At 43.8% G+C, this 25582-nt stretch overlaps 2 protein-coding genes across 2 annotated transcripts in view; both read left to right on the top strand.

Annotated features, from left to right (window-relative positions):
- The window catches only part of LOC132005815 (zinc finger protein 708-like), a 103037-nt gene extending 91057 nt beyond the window's left edge, over window positions 1–11980 (top strand). Inside the window, exons 11-13 of the mRNA XM_059383339.1 lie at window positions 10279–11419; window positions 11503–11572; window positions 11741–11980. Coding sequence (XP_059239322.1) covers window positions 10279–11419; window positions 11503–11572; window positions 11741–11980 — 1451 coding nt within the window. The remainder of the gene's footprint in view (window positions 1–10278; window positions 11420–11502; window positions 11573–11740) is intronic.
- Window positions 11981–21424: 9444 nt separating this feature from the next.
- The window catches only part of ZNF331 (zinc finger protein 331), a 13171-nt gene continuing 9013 nt past the window's right edge, over window positions 21425–25582 (top strand). The window contains exons 1-2 of the mRNA XM_059383329.1: window positions 21425–21650; window positions 22371–22434. The gene's annotated coding sequence lies outside the window, so the exon portion shown is untranslated. The remainder of the gene's footprint in view (window positions 21651–22370; window positions 22435–25582) is intronic.

Below are 25582 nucleotides of genomic sequence, written 5' to 3'. Positions count from 1 at the left end.
TTTCCAAGTTTGATTTCCTAGCAAGGAAAGAGATTCTAGATTCATAATAGAAACAGTGTTTTTCTCTGTATTGTATTGAATTTATGCTTCCTACATCTGGTGTATCTTAGTTTGAGAATCTCCGCATGTGAATAGTCTCTTTTTTGTTTTTTTTAAAGATTTTTATTTATTTATTTGACAGACTGAGATCTCAAGGAGGCAGAGAGGCAGGCAGAGAGGAAGGGAAGCAGGCTCCCTGCTGAGCAGAGAGCCTGATGTGGGGCTTGATCCCAGGACCCTGAGATCATGACCTGAATCGGAGGCAGAGGCTTTAACCCACTGAGCAACCCAGGCACCCCGAATCATCTCTTACATAACTGGGTTTTACTCCTGTAGGATCTACTCTGTTTTCCTTATTCCTCTGTCAACCTATTGCTTACCTACCTTGAGAGAGATTTTAACAAGAATTTCCATGGAATGACATGGTATTCAAAATTTAATTTAAATGTGAGAGTAATTCTCCAGGGAGCATTATAAATTCCACATAGTTAAATTGAGACTTCAGCCCTTCCTTTGGGATTGGAAAAGTAAGAGTTACTTAGTTATAATTCTTTTCTCTTCTAGGAAGTGACGTCATCCATGTTGGTCACTTCAGTGTCAGCATTTGATTACTTAAAAATGTGGAGAGTTCATGAATCTTGTTTCTGTTTTTGTTTTTTAACACTTCCTTGAAGGAAACAAAGATGGGATAGGACTGGGTGCTGAGTAGTTGTTCTAACTTAAACAGAACACAGCATTCTGTTAGGAGTGATGGAGCAGCCCAGCAGAAGAGATGAGACAGATCTAAGCTGAAACATTGCCTTGGATTCTTCATCTGGGGAGAGGACCCCTGTCCAAGGCTACACTACTGACTCTGAATCTAGAAAGGTAACTTCCTTTCTTCCCAAATGTTGTCCTCTTCTTCTGTCTCATCTCTATTTCAGGAGTGGAGGCATCACAGCTGACTTTCCTCCTGTGTTCTGGAAACCTCGTTGTCACTGCACTCTCCCTCCCACCTAAGCCAGGCAGGCCCTTGCCTAGCCTAAGGACTAGCTTGGAGTTTTCTAATGCCACTGTAAATGGTTGATAACGGGACCACGTGAGGCTGTATGTCTTTTTTAAATACAGTGTCCTCACCACTACACTGGAAGAAAAGCAAAAAATCATCACTAGGCCACAGAATTAGTTTAGGCACTTGGCACTGGAAATTGGGAGGACAAATAAAACATGATGTTGCGACAGTTTGAGAGGAAGGTAAGTGCTATGGAAATGAAATATAGCGAACTCTTGAAATGTGAGCAGAGATCTGGTAGAGAGGTCTCTTTGGTCACTGCAAGGCCTTAGGAAGCTACTCGTGATGAGCTAACGGGACAGAGAAGCACTCCTGGGAAATGTGGCTGTCTGGGACGTCCGATGCTTTTCTCATGATGTAATGTATTCCCTGCTGGTCTTGAGGACCAGTTGCTATTGGATGCCAGAGATAACTGTACTCTCTGAGGCCCAGATGCATGGAGTGTGTGGAGAGGGGGTATTAGTTGATTTAAACATGGTGGGCATAGCTTAAAGATGTCACATGACAGAGTAGATGTTGAAGACAAAGAAGGCTGCTGGACACTACCGGTGAGAACCAGCCAGGTGTGTGTTGCGGTTTCACAAAGCATTGGTATCCCAGGAATATAACCCAACATAGTTCTCATCCAGGAGTAACATTCGAGTTAGGGTAGCATGGTACGCTCATATTGAACATGGGATCAGTTGAAGGATGATAGATTTTTCAGTAGCTGTTCTCCTATGGTCAGCAGTACCATGAAAGCCTGTTGTGTACATGCAGAAAAGAAGGTGGCTATTTGCATATTTACATATCCAGTGTGTTGGTACATGCTCAGGTCTTCTGAAACAGCCCAGATAACCTCGAGTATAATCTGAATTTTACATGTCTTCTTTCTGGGATTGTCCACCCCTGGCCATAGTGCTTATACTTGAATTTTCTTGGTCCCAGGATAACTGCCCAGCACTGGGGACCAATCCATGTTTCTTGTAGCAAAGGAGATGGTGTAATCCTGACAGGACATAGGGGATTTGATTTGAACCATTTCTGTTCCCATTCAGGGAAACCATCTCTCTCTACTGACCAGAACTGTCACAAGGGCCAGTCTACATTGAAACACACAATTGTAGCAGAGGTGGATGTGGAAGATGTTTGTGAATGTCTTGTTTGAATTCTTTCACAGTGTCTGGCACAAAGGGTGATGGCACTTTGCCCTGAAACTGACTAGCTGTTTCAAAGAAACCCTAAAATTGAGAGTGCCCTTAATCTGAGTGCATGGGATTTTCTGCTGCATGCATTGGCATGATGATGGAGACCTGCTTAAGCCTACAATTCTTTCTGATCGTCCAATAAAAATAGTCAAATACAGATATATCGTGAGAATACTATATTCAGCACTATATAATCCATAACATGTATTAATGTCTTTCATGCATTTCTTAACTTAATACTTAAAATACTTTTAATACTTAAAAAAGTATTTACATAAGTTCCAGATTAGTTTAAAATAAGATATATTCATTTATGTTACAGAAAGCTCAGGTGAGAGGCAGGGGCAGGGCAGAGGGAGAGGGAGAGAGAATCTCAAAGTGACTCCCTAGTGAGCTTGAGGCCTGACACAGGGCTGGATCTCAGGACCCTGAGACTGAGATCATGACCTGATCTGAAATGAGTTGGAAGTTTAACCCACTAAGCACCCAGGAGCCCCACTTTTTTTTTTTTAAAGCATTATTTATGTTAGAGCACACTAGTGAGTAGAGTGAAGGCACAGACAGAATCCTGAAGCAGACTCGCTGCTGAGAGGAGAACTGATCACGTGATCTAACCCAATCCTGACATCAGGAACGGAGCTGTAATGAAGAGTGGGCACTTAACCAACTGAGCGACCCCAGAACTCCTGTTCCCATTCACCTAAATTGGGATTGCTTTCATTGAGGAACATGATCAAAAGTGTATCCGGGGTGATCTCAGCAAGCTGAAGGACGGGGGAGAAAAAAGAGATGGAAGAAGAGAAAGCCAAGATAGATTCTGTTATAGATAAATCTGATAGAGTCAGATTTATTAATGAGTGAAGGAAAATGTGTATGTGTGTATGTTGTATGTATGTGTGTGTGTCCCAACACGAACATGACCACAAGCATAGAGGGGTTGTGAGAGTGACCTCTGTGGGGATAACTCAGGATATAGTTGTAACTTAGTTCCTGCAAAGGTTGTCAAGTTTTGTCTGGGTCAGAATCACTGGGAATACTTGTAAATTTGGATCACTGTGCCCAGCCTTACATTACCATGTCAGTAGCTCTGGGGTGCAGCCCCCCACCTTTCCTTTCTTACCCAGTCTCAGGTGGCTTTCTAGGGACTAGACCTTGAGAACCTATATCTGGGGACACGTTCATAGTTGGGTTCTTCAGGAAAGGTAGCCCTTGAGTAATGTAGTGAGATACTCAGGTGTGTCGTCTTGATTCTCCAGGTGTGAACCTGGACTCCTGTGTGTTGGGCCTTTCCTGTATTGCACTTTGGATGCCTGACCTTTGATAATGGAGGAGTCAACCAGGAAACCACTCAGGCTCCATATGTGTGGTATGGGCTGGAATGTTGACTTTGAAGTGTCCGTTCAGGGAAGCTGTTCTAGGTGCAGACAGCTGGATGAACCATATTATTGTGCATCAAGGAGGAAAGAGAATCTAAACCCGGGTCATATTCTAGAAGGGCCTCCTCCTTCTCTGTCCCGTGTGCCTCATGTTCCTACGTAGGTCAGCCAGATTCAAACCCTGACTCTGCCTTCCTTTATCTACATCATTTCTTTCAAAATCAATAAATGAAAAAATAAATCATGTCTTCCAGTTCAAGGAGAATAGTATTAGCCCTAACCCATAGAATCCAGAGCATTGAATACATTAAAAGCAGATTCAGTAACCGTGGGACATACATTGTATGCAGTATACAGAGGATCGTGTCAGATGCTAGTGAATATTTTGGATTTTTTTTAATGATTAAAAAGTAGCCCATAAGTCATGTTTTATATGGAATTGTCTCTGAATGGCAATAGTGCACCTTGTAAAAAGAAAAAATACCCTGTGTGCATTTGAAATAGGGAAGTATCTGTCTGATGCCAATTTTCATTGGAATCCTGTGGAATCCTGTTCACTCTTGTATCTGTGCCTTCTCCTTTTCTGAAATGGCAGGAAGGCAAGTATGAGTGGTTTTATACTCTATCATCTGTATGTAGCCAACTGTTTGGCATTCCTTCTAGAGGTATCCCATGGACCTCTGAAAATTCTGGTGTAAACCATGCACAATCATTTTGAATATAAACTTACTCTCTTTCTGCACAGAGGGCTAGACATCTGTCCATGGACACACGTGGACTCCTGAGTGCCTCCAAAACCTCCAACTCCGTGATCAGCCAGGGCCAGAAGTGATACTGAACATGTGGCAGGACCGAAGGCCATTTTCTGTTGCTGGACAGGAGCCTATAAGAGAGGCTCTCAGGTTGTCTAGGGTCTCTGTTCAGGCTTCTAGTGGTCCAGGAACGGAGGCCAGCATCAACCATGGGAAGTGACTTAGAACGTGCATAGCTATCCAGACAGAGAACAGAGAATGTTCTTGTTCAAAGCATTGGCTGGACACTCAAGTCAGTCACAGGTGCTGACAATTCCCCTTAGCCAGGTAGGTTTATCTAAACAGGGGAATAGGCAATCAGTGGACATTGTCTGTAATAGACTCCCACCCACACCGACAGGTTTTGGGTGAAAGATTTTTACCCTGACTTTGGATGAATGCTACTTTGTTAGGTTCACAGCGTGGCCAGGGATGTGTCTTTGGTGGTACGGTGTGCGTCTTCCAGGTCTTTGCAGTTGGCCCTAGGGCGGATGCCTGGAAGATCTCAAAGTCAAACCTTCCAGGTACATTGATTTTGGCATCTACCCTGCAAGTGACTGTATAGCAATGCCAGGTGAGCAGCAAAATATCATGAAGGAAAATGCACCTGTACTGTGGTAGATATCTGAGCCAAATCATACATGTGCCTTATACAGCAATGTCACTCTTCCTTGAAGTCATGTAATGACCTCGTGATCTGCATGAGCGTTTCCTTGATGGACATTTTAGTTATAATGGTCATTCCACTCATATTTGTGTATAAGAAAGCTTGGTAGTGTAGTGATAGCATCTTGATCTTGGGTCGAGGACAGGTGAGTTTATTGTACTGGAAAACAGATGGTCTATTTTCATGGCCAAGGATTGGGCATACAAGCTAGATGTACCTTGAAGATACTGGGGTTTCCTGTGCTCAGAGTGTCCAAAACAAACCCACCGCATGTGCAGCGTGTCCCTGTATGAGTTGGGGGTGGGTGGCTGGCCAGCGGAATTAGTGTGATGAAGACATTTATGATGTTTGCTGTGTCGTGAGCCATAAGACACTTGGACTTTGACCTGGGAACCTCTTGGCTTCTGCCCATATTGGAACACTGTTACAGACCAATGGGTTACAGGACAGAATGCATGTCATCTTGGAATTTTTATATTTATTGAGATTATCCATGGACTTTATTCAAAACAAAATAGACATTCATAGGTCTGTTTCTTGTTTATTCATTTAAGTTGTTGTTTTGGTTGTACACATAAGTGAATACATATAGTATTTGTATGTCACTTAGTTCCCATCGCATAACACCTTCTGGGTCAAACCACATTATCAGAAATGACAAGACAATGAAAAAAGCTGAAAGAGATACAAATACAATGAATAGCCTGAATGTTACCAGTGTGGAATGGAGAAGGATGATGGGCAACATGAGGAAGTGGGAATGGGAAGTACAGGCTTCTGTGGGGTGAAAAGAATACAGGGAACTCCTCCAATGGTTTTCCCATAGTATTTTATGGTGCCAGATATTAGCTACTATTGGTGAGTATAGTAGCACCTATAGAGTTGTTGAATCCGCATGTTGTACACGTAATGTAATGGAACATTGTAAAGTATATATTAATATAAAGGAAATCAAGATGGATATCAAGAAGCATATACATACGTAGATTAAAGTAGTGTCTTAAGAATTTGCAGGGAAAGAAAACTAACCCTACTCTTCCAAAGAAGCTAATCCTAAGTACTCACAGTAGGATAAAGTGCTAGGAAAGCAAACTGATCTGTATCACAGTGGAGATAAACATTCCTCAGTGTAGAAGGGAAGGGACAGGGAAAGAGAAGCATGTGCCCAGCAGAGCAAAAAAGGGAACTGGAAGACCAAGAAGAGCCTGTGGTTCTCACAGGGAGCCCAGGAAGAGCAGCCCAGGGTGTACATGGAAGGACAGTTATTCCTGTGAGAGCTTCTTAACTCCATTTCCTTGAGTGTGGTCTCCCTCCTCTCACCACTGAGGAACATCAGGAAGGCTTTTCTTTGGAGGTATATTCCTCGGGGAAGACCAGAAAGTGCAACGAGTTTGTAGAACTGCTCATTTTAGGCAAAGTCAGTTTTCAGAAGGAAGCCTAGTTTCAAAGAAGTGATCCTGTAGCCTGAATCCATGGGTATTTGTAGAAATGCAGGGGAAACTTGAAATTGATAAAGGCCACGGATGCAGTGAGGTTCAAGCTACAAAATCTAGCATTGCAGCCGGAAGCAGATTGTACCTGCATTTCTTGTGAAGGAGGGAGCTGTTTCCATGAGTATGGTGGCATGGAAAATTGAAGAAAAAAAAATAAGAAGTGCAGAGAGGAGTGATTGGGTTAAGTTTGTTATGCAGGAGTAGGGTTGGTTTCAATGAAGAGTGAAGGGAAGCGAAGGACTGCATACTCACCATTATGCTCTGCCCCCTTTTTAGGAACCTTTGAAACTATCGTGATTCAGTCCTGGAATTTCGAGCGGAGCATGCATTGTTGATCAGGTGGCACGTTTGTGAAAAGTAGAAACTCAGATGCTACCCAAACGTCCAAATGGGAGTATGAATTTTAACAGGATCTTCAGTCCATTGTCATACACATTAACATTGGAGACGTGCACATCTAGCTCAGCCAGACTCTTTATTCTACTCCTGACGTCATGTCTGTAGGACATTAGTTTGATAACTGTGCCTTGTTGTATGTCTTTTTTTTTTTTTTAGATTTTATTTATTTATTTGACAGAGACAGAGATCACAAGTCGGTGGAGAGTCAGGCAGAGAGAGAGAGAGAGAGAAGCAGGCTCCCACTGAGCAAAGAGCCCTATGTCCTCGATCCCAGGACACTGAGATCATGACCTGAGCCGAAGGCAGCGGCTTAATCCACTGAGCCACCCAGGCACCCCGACTTCTTGTATGTCTTAAATCAGAATATATGCTCTTTATTTCCCAGATTATTTTGGGTGTGGGTTATAACAAAAGGATGGATTTTGATCTTTGTGCAAAAATGGTATTGGAGTTTTGGCAGAGATTACATTTTCTGTAGATCCCTTCAGGATTTATTGTGTCAATTATTCCATTTAAAGAATATAGCTAGGTTTCCTACTTATTCATCTTTTGATTCCTGCACAGTCTTATCGCACTTTCCATCGTTTGTGGTTTGACCTCTACCATTATGTTAAATTGGAAGCATTTATTGGGAGGGGGGTGCGGGCATTTGCTGTAAATGTATGATGTCTCTGTTTTGGGAATTGTTCTTTGTTGTGTAGAAAAAACTAATTTTTATGTGTTGGTTTTTGTACCAGCTTTATAAAATCCATATGTATTTTAACAGGATTAAAACAATAAGGATTTTGAGGAGAAGAAACGGCAGTGGCGTAGGTGGGTCCTAGACTCATGTGTCCTGTTATGAGCACCATTATGTAACTATCAGGTCTTCCTAAATGCCTCAGACATTGGGCTGAACAGTGATAGGAGAAACTCCCCAAGTAAGAGGAGAGAAGAGGCCACATGGAAGATGGCAGATAGTGTGGAGACATAGTTTAGGGAGGAAAGGAGTATAGCATTGTGGCCAGAAGGGAACCCCGGTTGTGCAATAGGTGTCATGACAGAGGACCTAAGGAGGTTTCCCAAAGCCATTGGCTTGGAGAGGGAGAAGGGCTGAATTTCTTGAGTTCTTGGAACCAGCACATCTTAAAGTCTGGAGGTTTAATGGTCAGCAGCTTTGGATGGGAGAGAACCAGGAGGGCACTGGGGTGCTCCTGGAGAGAAGGCTGGCAAATAACCTGGGGGCACCGAGTGTGGAAACAGTCATCTGGAGAACACCTGGGGTTCACAGTGGGGAGAGTATTCAGTAGTCTAGGAGCACATTCCTGAGAGGAAACATTCAGTGACATGTGACTTACAAAACATGGGAGCCCTCTCCTGTAGCATAAAGCAGAGCCCCACTCAGTGAGGACATTGGCTGTCTGCCTTGCTTGTACCAGTCCCCACCCTCTGTGATCTGAGGGGACTGCTCTTCTCAGTGAGGCTTTCCTCAGGCTCAGCAAGGTCAGCCCCTGCCCACATCACGTCTCCTGAGCTGCAGGGCTGCAGTCCTGGTGGAGTTGATGTGAGGTCTCCTTTCACAATCAGAGCAGAGCTAACCTAGTTCAAACTGGCCACATTCAGGCCAGGGACCAAACACTGCCTGTAGCAGGCAAAGAGAGCCCTTGCAGACCACTGGTCTGAAGGATACAATAGGACACATCACTGGCTTTTCTAATGGACAGTGGAAAGTAGAGACTTAGAGAAATGCCGAGATGAAAGAATTTATCCCAAAGAAAACCAGCAGATAAGACCAAGGGCAGACATACAATGAAAACAGTAGTAAGGAGCTTGATGGAGAATTTAAGGTTGGGAAACCATAAAGATACTGAAGGTCTGAGAAAACAATAGTGAGAACTTTACCACGGAGATAAGAGTTAAAAAATAATTGGGTGCTTGGTGGCTCACTTGGGTAAGTTCCGACTCTTGATTTCTGCTCAGATCTCAGGATCCTGTGATGTAGGCTCAAGTCACACTGTGTATTCAGTGTGATGCCTACATGTGATTCCCTCTTTCTGTAGCTCCCACCCAAAATCTTGTGATTTCCCCCCCTCAGATATTGTTGCCTCTTAAAATTTTATTCCTACAATCAGTTATACTTTGTCCTCTTTCACTTCCTCACTTGTCACTCAGGCTTTTTTCTGTTACTCTTCACTTACTTCATGGGCTGCCAGTGTTGTTGGTCTTTTCTGCCAAACAACTCTTCCTGTGCTTGATATGTTCCTATTTTTACTGTACTCTCTTTGATTCAGTTCAGTTTTCTGTTTTCCATATCTTCCATTCTTCTGCTAACTTAGAGCTCATATGATCCTTTCTGTGATTGTTAGAGATACAGGAAAGTGATTTCTGCTACACTGGGACCATATCACAGAATTATCTGTTAGGATATATGGTCAGTATGTTGTGTACCATGTTGCATATCCATGGGGAAATGAGGTCCTGATGACTTTCTCAGCCATCTTTCTGTCATTGTCTGAGTGACTTGGTGCTTCTGCATTTGAAGTCATCAATATATTCTTCTGAATGTAGTAAGTGCAGTGGTTTTACTCTTATTTGGTATCTTTCAGCTCTGTCTTCACATGAGACCCCGATTTTCCTGCTACAGCAGAGCAGAGAAGGTTCTTACCAGAACGGGTCAACGCACAGATACAAATATAGTGCTATTGAGATTTTACACTCATGTACAGACTGGGACAGTGATGGGGATGGTGACAGGCATCAAAGAAATCCTGGACGATACACCCAAACCAAGGCAATTGCCCTTAATGAGACTCTGACTGCCCCAAATGGTGAAGGATATAAACCGCTGTGGAAGACCTCCCTTTTTAAGTCAACTGTTTCTGCAGAGCAGTGGGTCTCTGTCAGTACAAGCTCCAATCAAATATTCAACCATAGCTATTTGTTGACAGACCATTTGGAACATCTGGAAAGTAACCGAGTTCATGCTGAAAATAATGATTTGAGCCATTTGGAAGATAGGATTGGCCTGACCTTAAATCAGAGATTTAGAAATGAAGAACAAAGTCCTTAGTGGGATCCATTTGAGAGGGACTTCACTGAGGAGTCGACCCAACAGTATGACCAGAGGCTTTTCACTGGAGACAGAATTACTCAATGCACTGAATCTGAGAAAACATTGGACCAGGGCTCCAGAGTTCACAGATGTGTCAGGGCTAGGTTTGCTGAGCACCATCATGAATGTGATAAATGTAGGGAAGGCTTTCATCCAAGCTCTAACCTCAGTATACTCCCTTCAGGAGACAGTCCTCACAAGGATAATGAATGTGGGACAGCTCGTAACCAGTCCTCCAGTGTTGCTGATCATCAGAGAATTCATGAGGGAAAAGGCCCATTCAGATATAATAAACCAGGGACCATGTTTAGTCAGTCATCAAGCCTAAACATCAATGAGATAATCCCTATGGGAAGAGAAACTTATATTTTTAAGGAATGTGGTAAATCCTTTGACTGCCACTCAACACTATCTCAACATCAGCGAATGCATACCAGAGAAAAAGTATACAAATGTGAAGAAGGCAATCAAAGCTTTAAGGACTGTTCATCAATAAATGGACATTCGCAGATCTATTCTGGAGAGAAACCCTGCGAATGTCAAGAATGTGGCAAGGCTTTTAACAATCACTCAAGTCTTAATAGACAGCACCAAATTCATATTGCAGGGAAAAATTGCAACTGTAATGAATGTGCCAAAGCATTTACATCATGCTCAAAACTTATTCAACATCACAGAATTCATAGTGGAAATAAACCTTACCAGTGTCAACAATGTGGCAAGAGCTTTAACCACAGCTCAACCCTTACTCAACATCACAGAATTCATACTGGAGAGAAACCTTACCAATGTCAAGAATGTGGTAAGAGCTTTAACCAGAGGTCATCCCTTATTCAACATCACAGAATTCATACTGGAGAGAAACCTTACCAATGTCAGGAATGTGGCAAAAGCTTTAACCAGCGGTCATCTCTTGCTGAACATCACAGAATTCATACTGGAGAGAAACCTTACCAATGTCAAAAATGTGGCAAGGCTTATAACTGCCTTTCACACCTTTCTCAACATCATAGAATCCATACTGGAAGGAAACCTTACCAATGTCAAGAATGTGGCAAGGCTTTTACTTGGAGGTCAAGTTTTTCTCGGCATCACAAGATTCATAGTGTAGAGAAACCATACCAATGTCAAGAATGTGGCAAGGCCTTTAAGTGGAGGTCATATCTTTATCAACATCAAAACATTCATAATGAAGAAAAACTTTACCAATGTCAAGAATGTGGCAAGGCCTTTAACAACAGCTCAATCCTTATACGACATCACAGAATTCATACTGGAGAGAAACCTTACCAATGTCAAAAATGTGGCAAGGCCTTTAGCAGGAGGTCAGGTCTAACTTACCATTACAGTTTTCATTGTGGAGAATAATGTTACCATGTGAAGAATGTGGCTAGCCCTTTAGGGACAGCTCAGCTCTTACTGAACATTACAGAACTCATACTGGAGAGGAACCTTACCAATGTCACGAATGTGGCAAGGCCTTCAAGGTGAACTCTGCACCTCAGTCGACATAGTAGAACTCATACAAGAGCATAACCCTATGAATTCCAAAAATGTGGCACGGCCTCTTAACTGGCACTCAAGGCTTAGTCTGCATCAGAGATTTTGTGATGGAAAGACATCTTACCAATATCAAGACTGTGGAGGCCTTTAACCACAGCTCAGGTCTTACTCAGCAGTACAAAATTCATACTGGAGAGAAACATTACCAATGTCAAGAATGTAGCAAGGTCTTTATACACAGCTCAACTCTTACTCGACATCACAGAATTCATACTGGACAGAAACCAGGCAAATGTCATGAATTTAACTGGAGGTCAAGTGTTACTGAGAATCAGAGAATTCTTCCTGGAGAGAAACATTACCAACATCAAGGATGTTGTTAGGCCTATTCAGGCACTTGGTCCTCACTAAAAATAATATTCATACTAGATAGAAGGTTTACCAGTGTGTAGAATGTAAGAACAGGGGCACCTGAGTGGCTCAGGAGGTTATGCGGCTTCCTTTGGCTCAGGTCATGATCCCAGGGTCCCGGGATTCAGCTCTGCATCGGGCTCCCTGCTCAGCGGGCAGCATGCTTCTCCCTCTCCCCCTGCCTGACATCCTCTCTACTTGGGCTCTCTCTCCCATCTCTCTGTCAAATAAATAATATAGTGAAGAATGAAAGAAAAAGAGAATGTGAGCAAAATTGGTTAAAGAGTGCTCACCGATTCAGGCCTACAGGAGAATTCATATTGGACAATAACCTCACAAATATAACCAGTGTGGCAAGGCCTTTTTCTCCATGCACACCTTCCAAACAGAATTCATAACTAGAAAGACACCGGATGAATAATGTGGCCAAACCTCTAGCAGGCACACAACCCTTCCTGCACATCACAGAATTCACCCTGCAGAGAAAACTACGGATGTAATTAATGTGAGAGAGTGCCTAAGGACTGCTCCCTCCTCACTCCATGTAAGAGATTTTAAATAGGAGAGTAAGTGTACAAATACTACGAATGTGTCTGACCTCTCAGTGGGACTCCCAACTTTCTTCACATCGTTGTTTTCATACAGGAGTGAAAGTGTGAAATGTAAAGAAAGTGGCCAAGCCTGTAACTGGAATTTAGTCCTTACACAATATGTCAAAATGCATACTAGATTCAAACCCTTGGAACATCGTGAATGTGGAGAGGCCTTCATTTTAGTATACACTGGAACACACACCAGAGAGTGCATTAAGGAAAGTCCATTGAAAGTTAGCAATGTTTAGAAAACTATTGAATTGAACATCAGATGCCAATGAGTGTTACGGAAATCAAGCCAATAGAATACATTATTGACCCTACTCAGACATTTCTCTGCATGAAAATAGTGATTATAAGGAGAAATCAGACCTGAACACTGAGAAAATGTATATGGTAGTCTGTTGAAAAGATTTAGTGGGTGGACTTGTATAAGTGTGTGTGTGTGTGTGTGTGTGTGTGTGTGTGTATACATACATACATACATACACACCAGACCTGTACACTTAGAAAATGTATATGGTAGTCTGTTGAAAAGATTTAGTGGGTGGACTTGTATGTGTGTGTGTGTGTGTGTGTGTGTGTGTGTGTGTATATATGGATTTCAGTATTTTTAAAATTTTTACAATAACCCTATTTGAGATTTGTGACCAACTATATTAATGTATTTCTTCTGAAATCACTCCGGAAAATTTCTCTGTTCCTCGTGGGTGTGTAAGAACACCCATGTTGCTACATCAAAGATATTAGATGTCCTGCTCCATTAAGTGGGACTCATGGTGTACCTAATTTTCCATGCAAGAGGACCATATGATATACAACATATGAGGTACATCTCTGTGGAGATGGTGTTTAGAATTACAACACTGATACGACAGTCCATGGGATAGGTGTTCAGAGCACACACTTCTTGGATGTACTGAAACTAAAGAACTTCCTGAACATTAGAAATAGGAGCTTTTCCTAATTGTTCTTCAAGGAAAAAGAGGTAGCTGTGCAGTAAACTATGAATGTATCTTCCTAAGTGCAATCGTTACTGAGTATGACTGGATATGGTTAAATGAGGAGATCCTGAGAGATGACTGAAAGAGGGTAGCTAACGCTTTCTTCCAATGCCATACCATTGAACATACACATTTCTGAGGAGTGTACCTCTGTCGTGAAATTTTTGGAAATAGGTACTCCATGTCTTTCTTGCAACACTCGAATGCTTTTGCACATGTGTATTCTGTATTTTGGGTGTCAAAAATAGAGTGGATTTTCAAAGCATAACTTAGTGTATGTGTGAACATAATACATTTTCACTAATAAAATACTGGTTTTCAACATACGGATATGGATGTGTCATGAATGATGTGTTGTCCTATGTCTAGTGTTCATCTATCTCATTGAGAGTTGTAGGGAGCTGATTGAATCAATCACCTGTTTGATTCTGGAGTAGAACAGTAAACCTAGGAATCCATTTTCCCAGTGGTCTGAAGGTTGAAGGGTTGTGTGATTATGTTTTCCCGTAGTCTATGATGTGATTTTCTCCTCTTTGTGAATACAATGATATTATAGTGCGTGTATTACCGAGGTGTGTAACAGAGAGATACTGTTCATGTTTGAGCTCATGTACTCCATGATACCGCTACTTGGCATTGATTTTGTGTAGCCAGCAGTTTTACAGGGACCTCCCACTTCTGGGAGGGACCCAGAAGTGGCTCCTTTTAGTGACTGCAAAGGCACAAGGAGCTCTTGCTGGTGTTATCTGATGAATACATGTAATGGGGAAAAGAAATGGAAAACTAGTGCATTCCACAGTCAGCATGCTGCAGGGTTACAGGTTAGTGGAACATCTCATATGACATCTGCACTCTGTCCTTGTAAGCCACCATCTCTCCTTTCTCCCAGTGCTTTCCTTCCCATGTCTCATAAAGAAGACTCCCCCTCCCACAGCACTTCTCTAAATCTGTTTTTGTCGGAGTGGCATATTCTGGACTTAGACTTGGGACTCTGTAGCACTGCACCATGGCCCTAAATGAAGGTATGTGCCCCACATCCTACATTGAGTGTTGTTTTGATGTGTCTATGAGGTGCACATGCGCATATGACCATCCTATGTGTGTCATAGATACCCCATAAGAAGGAGACCTCTATCCCAATAGACGTGATGAGGTAGCCCAGGGAAGAGACGGAAAATATTTAAGCTGAAGAATTAGCATGTAGAGGAGGACAACTATCCCTAGTTGCCTGTGACTCCCTAGATGTAGAAAAATAACTCTTACTTGTTTTATGACCTTATCTTCAGAGCTCCAATTGCATTTGCGGTCATGTTTCTTTCCACCTATGTAGGCACTAAAACCATTCTTTTTTGCCTATATTATTGAGATAGTGTCCTCAGAAAATGCTTAATTGATATTAGACAGATAGAAAGCAAATGGGTATTAATGCAGACATTTAGCACAACAATGTGGGATGTGAGTCTAAGTAAACTGTGAGGAAGGCACCATCCTTCACCAAAAAGACAGGACCTATTAAAAGGAAATGTGAGGAACTATTTCCCATGTTGGGAGGGACCCAGAAGTGGCTCCTTTTAGTCACTGCAAAGGCACAAGGAGCTCCTGCTGGTGTCATCTGATGAATACATGTAATGGGGAAAAGAAATGGAAAATGTGGGTTTCTCAATAGTAGGGAAGTCCAGGTTTATCCTGATGATTTGATCGACGACCTGTGTCTTCCTGAGGACTAATGCTGTTGGATATCAGTGATTACTGTAAGTTCCCCTGGCTAGATTCATGACAAGGGATGGAAGAGGGTGTTGGATGATGGAATTATGTGGGATTAGAAGAAGATTTATGACAGTGGCATAGGCCAGATCAACAAGGCATGAGCTGTGGTTGCTTACAAGCCATTTCCCAGTTAGAAAATCCCAGTCAAGGTCAGATCAGTGTGGTTGGTTGATCCTTCAGGGAAGCTGTTTCCCCACTGTGCAGGACCTTCCTCCCTTTTCTCAGAGCATGATCGGTGTAGTTCTAGGGGCGCCTGGGTGGCTCAGTCATTGTCTGCCTGAGGCTCAGGTCTGAGCCCTGCATTGGGAAAATTCTAAAGGAATTTTTACATGTTAAAGTAGACTTGCAGGATGGGGGTGGGGGGGAGGGTCAGGCTGGGATTGCCTTTTGCCTTTAGCGAAGTCTTAACATCAAGGCAGCCGAGTTCCTAGAGGAATGTCTCTCTGTTTGAAGGACTTGTCATTGGGCTGTAAACAGTAAAGGCATTTAATAATTTCTCTTCTGCCTGTTTCCCATATCACAGTGGAGGGCTGGGATCCACATCTTTTGGGGTCCCAAACAGACCAGGTTCTGCCATTCCCACTGATAAAATTCAAAGGCAGAGAAACCAGTGGCGGTGAAAGGAAAAAGGGATTTGCTTCGGGGAGGTGGACCGTGGGAAGACAGCAGAGTAGCCTCTCAAAAACTGTGTCCAAAGTACTGAAAATACTCCCAGGAATTTCTAAGAATGTTTCTAAGGAAAATGTAGGGCAAAGGTGGATGGATGAGTAGTGCAGGTAGGCAGTGGAAGTCAAAAGTGAAGGTGTCTGTGAGTCAATAGTTGGTGGGGACTTGCTGGCTCAGGGCCATCCTTAACTGCTTAAGGGGGTGGTTTCAGTTTCCCTCAGGATGATTTTGATTTGCTCTCAGGATCTTCCATGTGAGCTGAGACTCGAGCTGGAAAGAAGAACCCAACCAGAAATTTTGAGGTCAAAATGGAGGCACCCAAAGTTCTCTTTCAGTGGAGTGTGTACAGCCCCAGTGCCCCACTGGAAAGGGTTTTCCCCATAAAAGAGTTTTGGGTTTGGGGTTTGGGGTTTGTTTTTTTGTTTTGTTTTGGTTTTTTTGTTTTGTTTTTGTGTTTGTTTCATTTTGTTTTGTTTTTCCTATCCCTGTATCCTCAAGTTTCATTTAAATTTGATTCCAGGGGCACCTGGGTGGCTTAGTGGGTTAAAGCCTCTGCCTTTGGCTTGGGTCATGATCCCAGGGTCCTGGGATTGAGCCCCGCATCAGGCTCTCTGCTCAGTGTGGAGCCTGCTTCCTCCTCTCTCTGCCTGCCTCTCTGCCTACTTGTGATCTCTGTCTGTCAAATAAAATCTTTTTTAAAAACAAATTAAAAATAGGGGCGCCTGGGTGGCTCAGTGGGTTAAGCCGCTGCCTTCGGCTCAGGTCATGATCTCAGGGTCCTGGGATCGAGTCCCACATCGGGCTCTCTGCTCGGCAGGGAGCCTGCTTCCTCCTCTCTGTCTCTCTGCCTGCCTCTCTGCCTACTTGTCATCTCTATCTGTCAAATAAATAAATAAAATCTTTAAAAAAAAAATAAAAATAAAAAAAATAAAAATAAAAATAGGAAGTACTTTACAATTTTACATTCTGAGCAGAAATACGTTAGGCCTCCAGTTTCTCCACAGCCTTCATAACAATGCTTTCACTCTTGTATTGTAGCCATTGGAGTGGGTGTAATATTGCATTTTGGTTCTGATTTGCATTTTCCTAATGCCTGGTGATGGTGAGCATATTCTCATTTGCTAATGAGCCATTCACATATCTCTGGTGACATGTCTATTAAGTCTTTTTCCTATTTCTTTCTTAATTGGGTTGGTTTCTTCATAAGTTACAAAAGTTCTTTGCATATTACACACCCGGAAGTGTCTTCATTTTGCCCTAATTTTGTAAGGACAGTTTTGCTGGATATAGTATTCCTCTTTGATTTTGCCTTCATTTGTTAACTATTAGTTATGAAAAGCCAGGCATTTGTCCTGTTGTTGTTACCCTCAATGTGATGAGTCTTTTCTCTAACTGCTTTACGGTTTCTTTCTGTCTTTTGCTTTCAACGCTTTATGATGTGTCTCTTACAACTAACTTCTGGGTTTTGAATTGAATTAGAAATTATCTCCTTGGGGCGGCCAGGTTGCTCAGTAGGTTGAGCCTCTGCCTTCAGCTCAGGTCATGATCTCACAGCCCTGGGATTGAGTCCCATGTCAGGCTTTCTGCTCAGTGGGTAGCCTGCTTCCCGCCCCCCCCTCCCCCGCTTCTGCCTGCCTCTCTGCCTACTTGTGATCTCTCTGTCAAATAAATAAATAAAATCTTAAAAAAGAAAAAAAAAAGAAATGATCTTATTTCCATATTATGGACACATTTTTATCATGTTTATGACATTTTTAAAAGATTTTTATTTATTTATTTGACAGAGAGACAGATCACAAGTAAGCAGAGAGGCAGGCAGAGAGAGATAGGGAAGCAAGCTCCCCACTGAGCAGAGTCAGATGTGAGGCTTGATCCCAGGAACCTGGGATCATGATCTGAGCCAAAGGCAGAGGCCTCAACCCACTGAGCCACCCCGGTGCCCTATGACATTTTTATTAAAAATTTATTAAATTTAAATTCAATTTAGTTAACATATAGTACGTTATTATTTTCAAGGGTAGAATTTAGTGATTCCTCAGTTGCATATAACACTCAGTGCTCAGTTGTGCCCTTCTTAATGGCCACCACCGTTACCCTATTCCCCCATATGCCTCCTCTCCAGCAATCCTGTTTCCTAGAGTTATGGTTTGACTCTCTGTTTTTAGTGTATTTTATTTTTTCCTTCCCTTCCCCTTTGTTAATCTGTTTTTTTTTTCTTAAATTCCACATGAGTGAAACCATATGGTATTTGTATTTCTCTGACTTACTTTGCCTAATATAATACCCTCTTGTTTCATCATTGCAACTGTCAAGATTCCATTCTTTTTGATGGCTGAGTAATATTCCATTATATATTTAATATCTTCTTTATCCATTTATCTTTCAGTGGACATCTGGGCTCTTTTAATATTTTGGCTATTATGAACATTGCTGCTATAAAGATTGGCATGCATGTGTCCCTTTGAATCACTATTTTTGTATCCTTTGGATAAATACCTAGTAGTGTAATTGCTGAGTTTTAGGATAGTTCTATTTTTGGCTTTTGGGGGGCTTTTTTTTTTTTTTACATTTACATCTCTGATCCATTTGTACTTTATTCTGATATATAGTTTGAGATAGTGAGTGAATTTGATCTTTCTCCAAATAACTACTCTTGTCATTCCAGCACAATTTTTACATAGTTCATTACTGATGAAGAAACAGTACAGTATCTTGACTTTACCTTTTTTTGTTTTTGTTTTTGTTTTTTTTTTTTAAGATTTTAGGGGCATCTAGGTGGCTCAGTCGGTTAAGCATCTGCCCTAGGCTGCTGCGGTCATGATCCCAGAGTCCGAGGATCAAGCCCCATGACTGGCTCCCTGCTCATCAGGTAGTCTGCTTCTTTCTCCCTGCCTCTCACCCTACTTGCGCTCTCTTTCTCTCACTTACTCACTTTCTCAAATAAATAAGTAAAATCTTTTATTTACTTATGTATTTGATTGATTGATTCGCGCAAGACAGAGAGAACATGAGCAGAGGGAGGAGCAGAGAGACAAGCAGATCCCTGCTAATAAGCACAGGCCCTGACATGGGACTCAGTCCCAGGACCCTGAGATCAAGACCTGAGTCTTTGTCAGGTGCTTCAACAACTGAGCCACCCAGGTGCCCCATCGGCTTTACCCATTCTAAAGACAAAAGGAATTACAGAGAACATTTCCAACTTTCTTTAGTTACATCACTCATAGTACTATTGACATTACTATTCTGAAAGTATATATTATAGGTAACAGGAAATAATTGTGTTATAAAGTTGATGATGTGGGAAACAAAGGAAGAAGAAAAATTATTATTTTTTATTTTTTAAGATTTTATTTATTTGATAGAGAGAGAGGGATCACAAGTAGGCAGAGAGGCAGGCAGAAAGAGAGGGGGAAGCAGGCTTCCTGTGGAGCAGAGAGCCCGATGCGGGGCTCGATCCCAGGACCCTGGGATCATGACCTGAGCTGAAAGCAGAGGCTTTAACCCACTGAGCCACCCAGGTGCCCCAAGAAGAAGAAAAATTACTAAATTCCCTTACCACCTACAGCCCATTGACAAGTCCTTGAAACAAGCAGAGTGACATTCCTCTAGGAACTGCCTCAATGTTAATACTTTGCTAAGGGCAAAAGGCAACCAACTGTCACTTAACCCCCAGGATCCTGTAAGTCTACTTTAGCATATAAAAATCCCATTGGAGGGGCACCTGGGTGGCTCAGTGGGTTAAAGCCTCTGCCTTCGGCTCAGGTCATGATCCCAGGGTCCTGGGATCGAGCCCCACATTGGGCTCTCTGCTCCGCGGGGAGCCTGCTTCCTCCTCTCTCTCACTCTCTGCCTGCCTCTCTGCCTACTTGTGATCTCTGTCTGTCAAATAAATAAATAAAATATTTTTTTAAAAATCCCATTGAAATCCCATTGGAGGGGCACCTGGTGGCTCAGTGGGTTAAAGCCTCTGCCTTCAGCTCAGGTCGTGATCCCAGGGTGCTGGGATCGAGCCCCACATCAGGCTCTCTGCTCAGCAAGGAGCCTGTTTCCCTGGCCCTTTCTCTGCCTGCCTCTCTGCCTACTTGTGATCTCTGTCTGTCAAATAAATAAATAAAATATTTTTTTAAAAATCCCATTGGAAACTTCCTTTGTATTTACCCTTCAAGATACAGATGGGCAATCATCCCCCAAACACATGATCCACCGATATACATCTGAAGGGTCTCATGACTCAGGTTTTATTAGTAATAAATAACTTTTTCCCAACAATAGTGAGCCCACTAAAGGTCTTGGAAACCTTGGAAACCTTGCTTCCAAAATTTCTTAGAGACTGGTACTATCCCTAACCCCCTCCCAATTTGAAAGTGTATAATGGGCCACTCCTCATGACCCCAGGGTAGCTCTTTCTGCCCCTGGGTCCTGTCCCCATGTTTTAATAAAACAACCTTTTGGCACAAAGACATCTCAAGTATTCTTTTTTGGCCTTTGACTTCGGACCCTAATGAGGGAACAATGCTATAAGATTAAGTTTTATTTGAAAATACTTGAATAGAAACACAAGGATTCTTTTCCCACTTCTGTTCACTGGAAATACCTAAAAGGATTGTCAACCCAAAAGTACAGAGTTTGTGTTCTCTAATGTCATTTCCAAACAACAGGAGCCTGGGATTTTTGGAGAAGTGGCTGGTTCTGCATCTGGGACAGAGAAGGAATAAAGTAAGCCTACAAGAGGGGGCCTGGGTGGCTCAGTTGGTTAAGCCTCTGCCTTTAGCTCAGGTCATGATCCCAGAGTCCTGAGATCAGGCCCCACGTGGGGCTCCCTGCTCCCTGGTCGGTGGAGAGCCTGCTTCTCCCTCTCCCTCTGCCCTTCCCCACACCCCACTTGTGTACACACTCTCTCAGATAAATAAAATCTCTGAGAAAAATGAAGTGTGCCTACAAGAAAAAGCCAGAGACAACTTATCATCACTAAAGGTAGCTTTTAAAAATGACTGATGACTCTAAAAAGGGTTAAGAAGACAAAGATGCTGCCTTTACAAGGGATCAATACTAGAGTAGAACCACATAGTCCACCTTTGTAAGGGAAAGCCTTACTTTCCCTTATAATGGATATTAATGGATGTAGAAGGGATGTCAGAATTAGAAAAACTGGTTTTTTTTTTTTAATCAAATAACGAAGGACAAGTCTGAATCACTCTAAAATCAATTACTGATCAATGAGTAACGTCACACAGACGGCTAGCCACCCTTACGTAAGAGAGCGAAATGCATGTTGGGAGCAGGGCTGGTCTCTCATCCCCAAGCAATTCTTTGCTCTGAACTATATTTCCCAGAAGTCTGTGAGGCACAGCTCCTTGTGGGCCGCGTAGGGTTCCATGCTGGCGAAGTAGACCGCCTCATGTGCAGCTCCGCGTATTCCCGGGCTGCTGAACTACATTTCCCAGAGACCCCTGCGCCGCTCCCTCCCCGGAGTCGGAGCGCCCCGAGGTGCCTGCTGGGAGAGGTTTACTGCGCGGAGGATTGTCTGGGTTCGGCATCCCGTAGCCGCGGTCCGGAGTTGACATCCAGCCTTGCGCCCCCTCCCGACGCCCTGAGTCCTGGGGTCCCGAGAGGTGAGTGACTGGCCTCCTGGCAGGAAAGCCATGCGCGCTGCGGCGGGAAAGGGCGGCCAGGAGGGCGCCCCGGGAGAGGAGGCCGGACGCGGAGCCGGGGCCCGCCGCCCGGTAGAGGAGTGCGGTGGTGGCGGGGGTGTTGGGGCCCGGGGACCCCGGGGAGGGGACAGTCCCCGGCTCCGTGGCTGTGACGCACTTCGGGGAGTGTGTGGGGGCGGGGCGGCGCTGCCCGGCAGCGGCTGCGCGCGGGGAGGGACCCCTGCGCCGCCGCGGGGGTGGCCGCGGGGGTGGCCGCGGGACCGATTGGGGGGACCGGCCGGGGCGGGGGGACAGTGCAGCCTGCAGCTCTGAGGTCCGACTGCCTTCTCTGGCCTCGCAGGCCAACTCAGGGGCAGTGGTCTCAGAGGGAGGGGAGAGCCCGCGCCCCGCAGATAGTGACCAGCAGGAAGGGCGCCGGCACAGGGCTGAGATGACTGAGGGGAGCAGCGCTCTCCTGGCTCCCTGAGTAGCAGGAGGGAACGGGGAGATGCGGGCAGGGGGCTGCTGCATACCTCAGAACCCCTCTTACTGCGGCCTGGTCCCCAGAAAGCTCAGAGATACCAGATCGCAGTTCCCCCTTGTTTGCGATCGGGTTGAGTTAGGGTGCGTTGGTCTGGACGGAGCTTTCTGATCCCACGTGTGCTCCAGAAAGGCCCTAGTATCTCCTTCTCTTTTCCCCAGGCCAGCCGTCCTCCGGAACAAGCACCCTGAAGGAAGAAGACTCGTAACGCATCTTAAAGTCAAGGTTCAGATGAGTTACCTTTTCGTTCGGTACATGTCTGGTGTTGAGAGGACTCTGGAATATTTGCTCTCCCTGGCATGAAATGCCCCCCACCAGGACGAATTCTTTGCCGAGAGGCGAGATGGGGCCTTGCATTTGTATGCACAGAACAGAAGGACAGGGCGGGAGGTTCGCCTTGTGCTTGATTTTAGCCTGTGGTTTGGTTAGGAAGATACTTGTTTTAAGGTGGGATTCTGTCTTTCCCACAGGCCTGACTGTCAGAGTACAGTGAGAACAGAGAAGGTTTGATTCTTGTGGCCACTAAATAACAACGTTTCCAGCTTGGTGATGCTTTTAAATTTAAAAATTTTTAAAGTGGGGTTTGAGTGGCGCCTGGCTGGCCCAGTGAGTAGTGTGCGCAGCTATTAGGAAGTGTGCTGCCCCAGCGAGCAGTGGGGGCTTGGAGCTCCTGATCCCCCGGGTCGTGAGTTCCAGCCCCACGTTTGCCAAGGAGCCCACTTAAACTTTTAAAAAATAAAATGAAATAAAATTCGAAGGAATTGAGCCATTATTTTAATAAGTAAATAAATAAAAATGGGGTTTGAACAAAGGTCTTTATCATCAAAGCCAGGGATTTTTTTTTTTTTTTCACTGATCAGTAAATAGAAATTTGTTGTATTGTCCACATCTTGTTGGAAGTCTGACAGCTTCAGTCTGTTTCAGTTGCATCTTTGCATGAACTGCGAGAAGCAGTGTGGCTTGATGTTAAGTGTGAGTTCTGGGACTTAGAGCAGGGCTTGGCAGGCTTTCCCTCTGAAAGGTCACATATCGAACAGTTCATGCTTTGTAGGCTACGTATGGTTCCATATTCTTCTTATTCAATTGATCTTGTTAATTTTTATAGTGGTTTTAGATTTGCAGAAAAAATTGCAAAGTTGGTAGGGAGAATTCCCCAATACCCTGTACCCACTGTCCCGTTGTTAACAACTTACCTTAGTATGGGATAGTAGTTAAAATTGGTGAGCCTGTTCTGATACGTTAACTGAAGTTCATGCTTTATTCAGATTTCCTTAGTTTTTATGTAACATTCTTCATGTATTCCAGGATCTGATCCCAGAGATCACATTACATTTCATTGTCATGTGTCCTTAAGCTCCTCTTGGCTCTGACAGTTTCTCAGACTTATCTTGTTTCTGATGACCCTGAAGGTTTTAAGAGGTACAGGTGTTTGGTAGGATGCCCCTGTCTTGGAACCTGATGCTTTTCTCGTGATTGGCCTGGGCCTTTGGTTTTGGGAGTGGGAGATAACTACTTTCGTCATGTGGTGGCAGGAAGACAAACCGTCAGCATGATTTATGATTGCGGAGTGTGTGCTTGGTTATCTAGCTGAGGTGGTTTGTCAGTTTTCTCTACCATGAAGCTACTCCCATTTTTCAAAGACCAGGTCTCCCCAGGGAACAGCTGCATGTTTCAGAAATCCTGTCTAGACTAGAACCTAGTCACACTGATCCTGACCCTGCCTCGGTGGTCACATCTTTCTTTCTTCTCTCCCGCTCATTCACTTGTAAGGACCCCTGCAATTATGTTGGGCCTACCTGGCGTAATTTGGGCTACGTCCCTGTCTTGAGGTCAGCTGACCAGCAACCCCGAGTCCAAGGCAACTTAACTCCCCTTTGCCATGTAATATAATGTGTTCACAGGCTCCAGGGTTAGGACACGGACATGTTGGGGAGACAGGCCTATCCACACACAGTTAGGCTCATGACCACAATATACCCACTCCCCCATAACTGGATTTTTTCTTTATTGATTTGTTTTAAACTGGGGACTATCTTAAATCCTGTTTCTTATCATGGAATTAATACAGGCCTGTAGCAAAAGGTTGTTTCTTAAGGAGCTCATAAAGAAGACACTTGAAGGGACGCCTGGGTGGCTCAGTTGGTTAAGCAGCTGCCTTCGGCTCAGGTCGTGATCCCAGCGTCCTGGGATCGAGTCCCACATCGGGCTCCTTGCTCGGCGGGAGCCTGCTTCTCCCTCTGCCTCTGCCTGCCATTCTGTCTGCCTGTGCTCGCTCTCTCCCCGTCTCTCTGATAAATAAATAAAATCTTTAAAAAAAAAAAAAAAAGAAGAAGACACTTGAAATTACCCATAGCTGTACCATCCAGAGAGAATTGCTGTTAATATTTTGGTATGTGTGTTTCCAGCCCTTCCCCCGCCCCATGCATGGGTGTGTGCATATATGTCTCCAGAGCATTGGATCCTGCTGATACATAATTGAACCAAACAGTCTCCAAATCTTGGTTTATAGAGGAGTCCAGCTCAGTTGCGGGTGACGTGATACCTGTGTGCATATGGAGAGGAGAGTGGTGTACCGGTGGGTCGCATCTTGCTTTCCAAAAACCTCTCATACATTTACACCTTAAAGGATTAGAAAGACATCATTTGAAACTAATGCCACGAACACATACATGATCAGTAAAGACAGGCTTTCAAAATTTGATTTTCTAGGATTTTAATTTTTCTTTCACAGAGCATGACAGGAGTCACTGATACTACAAATACGAACTGCATGTAACATTTCCATGAGTGGAAATTTGAGAAAAATGTAAGAAGACAGTATTTTAAAATGTTCATGTAAACAGAGGCACCTGGCTGGCTTAGTGGAACATGCGACCCTTAGAGTCATGGGTTCAAACCCCATATTGGGTTTAGAGATTGTTTATTTTTTTTTAATTAAAGTGTTCACAGAAATCTTCCTTGGAATAAAAGATCTGGCCACTTGCTAGTGTTCTCAGTTTGGCCTCTCCTCAGTTTGTTTTATTTTATTTATTTTAGAGAGTGTGAACAGGGGAGTTGCAGAGGGAGAGCCTCAAACAGACTCCGCGCCCAGCATGGAGCCTGTTGGGGGGCTCGATCTCACAACCCTGAGATCATGACCTGAGCCAGAACCAAGGGTTGGACACTTAAGACTGAACCACCCAGGGGCGCCTGGGTGGCTCAGTGGGTTAAGCCGCTGCCTTCGGCTCAGGTCATGATCTCAGGGTTCTGGGATCGAGTCCCGCATCGGGCTCTCTGCTCAGCAGGTAGCCTGCTTCCTCCTCTCTCTCTCTCTGCCTGCCTCTCTGCCTACTTGTGATCTCTCTCTGTCAGATAAATAAATAAAATCTTAAAA

This window comes from Mustela nigripes, chromosome 17 (assembly GCF_022355385.1).
Source record: "Mustela nigripes isolate SB6536 chromosome 17, MUSNIG.SB6536, whole genome shotgun sequence".
NCBI lineage: Eukaryota > Metazoa > Chordata > Mammalia > Carnivora > Mustelidae > Mustela > Mustela nigripes.
This window is presented reverse-complemented; position numbering and strand designations above follow the sequence as displayed.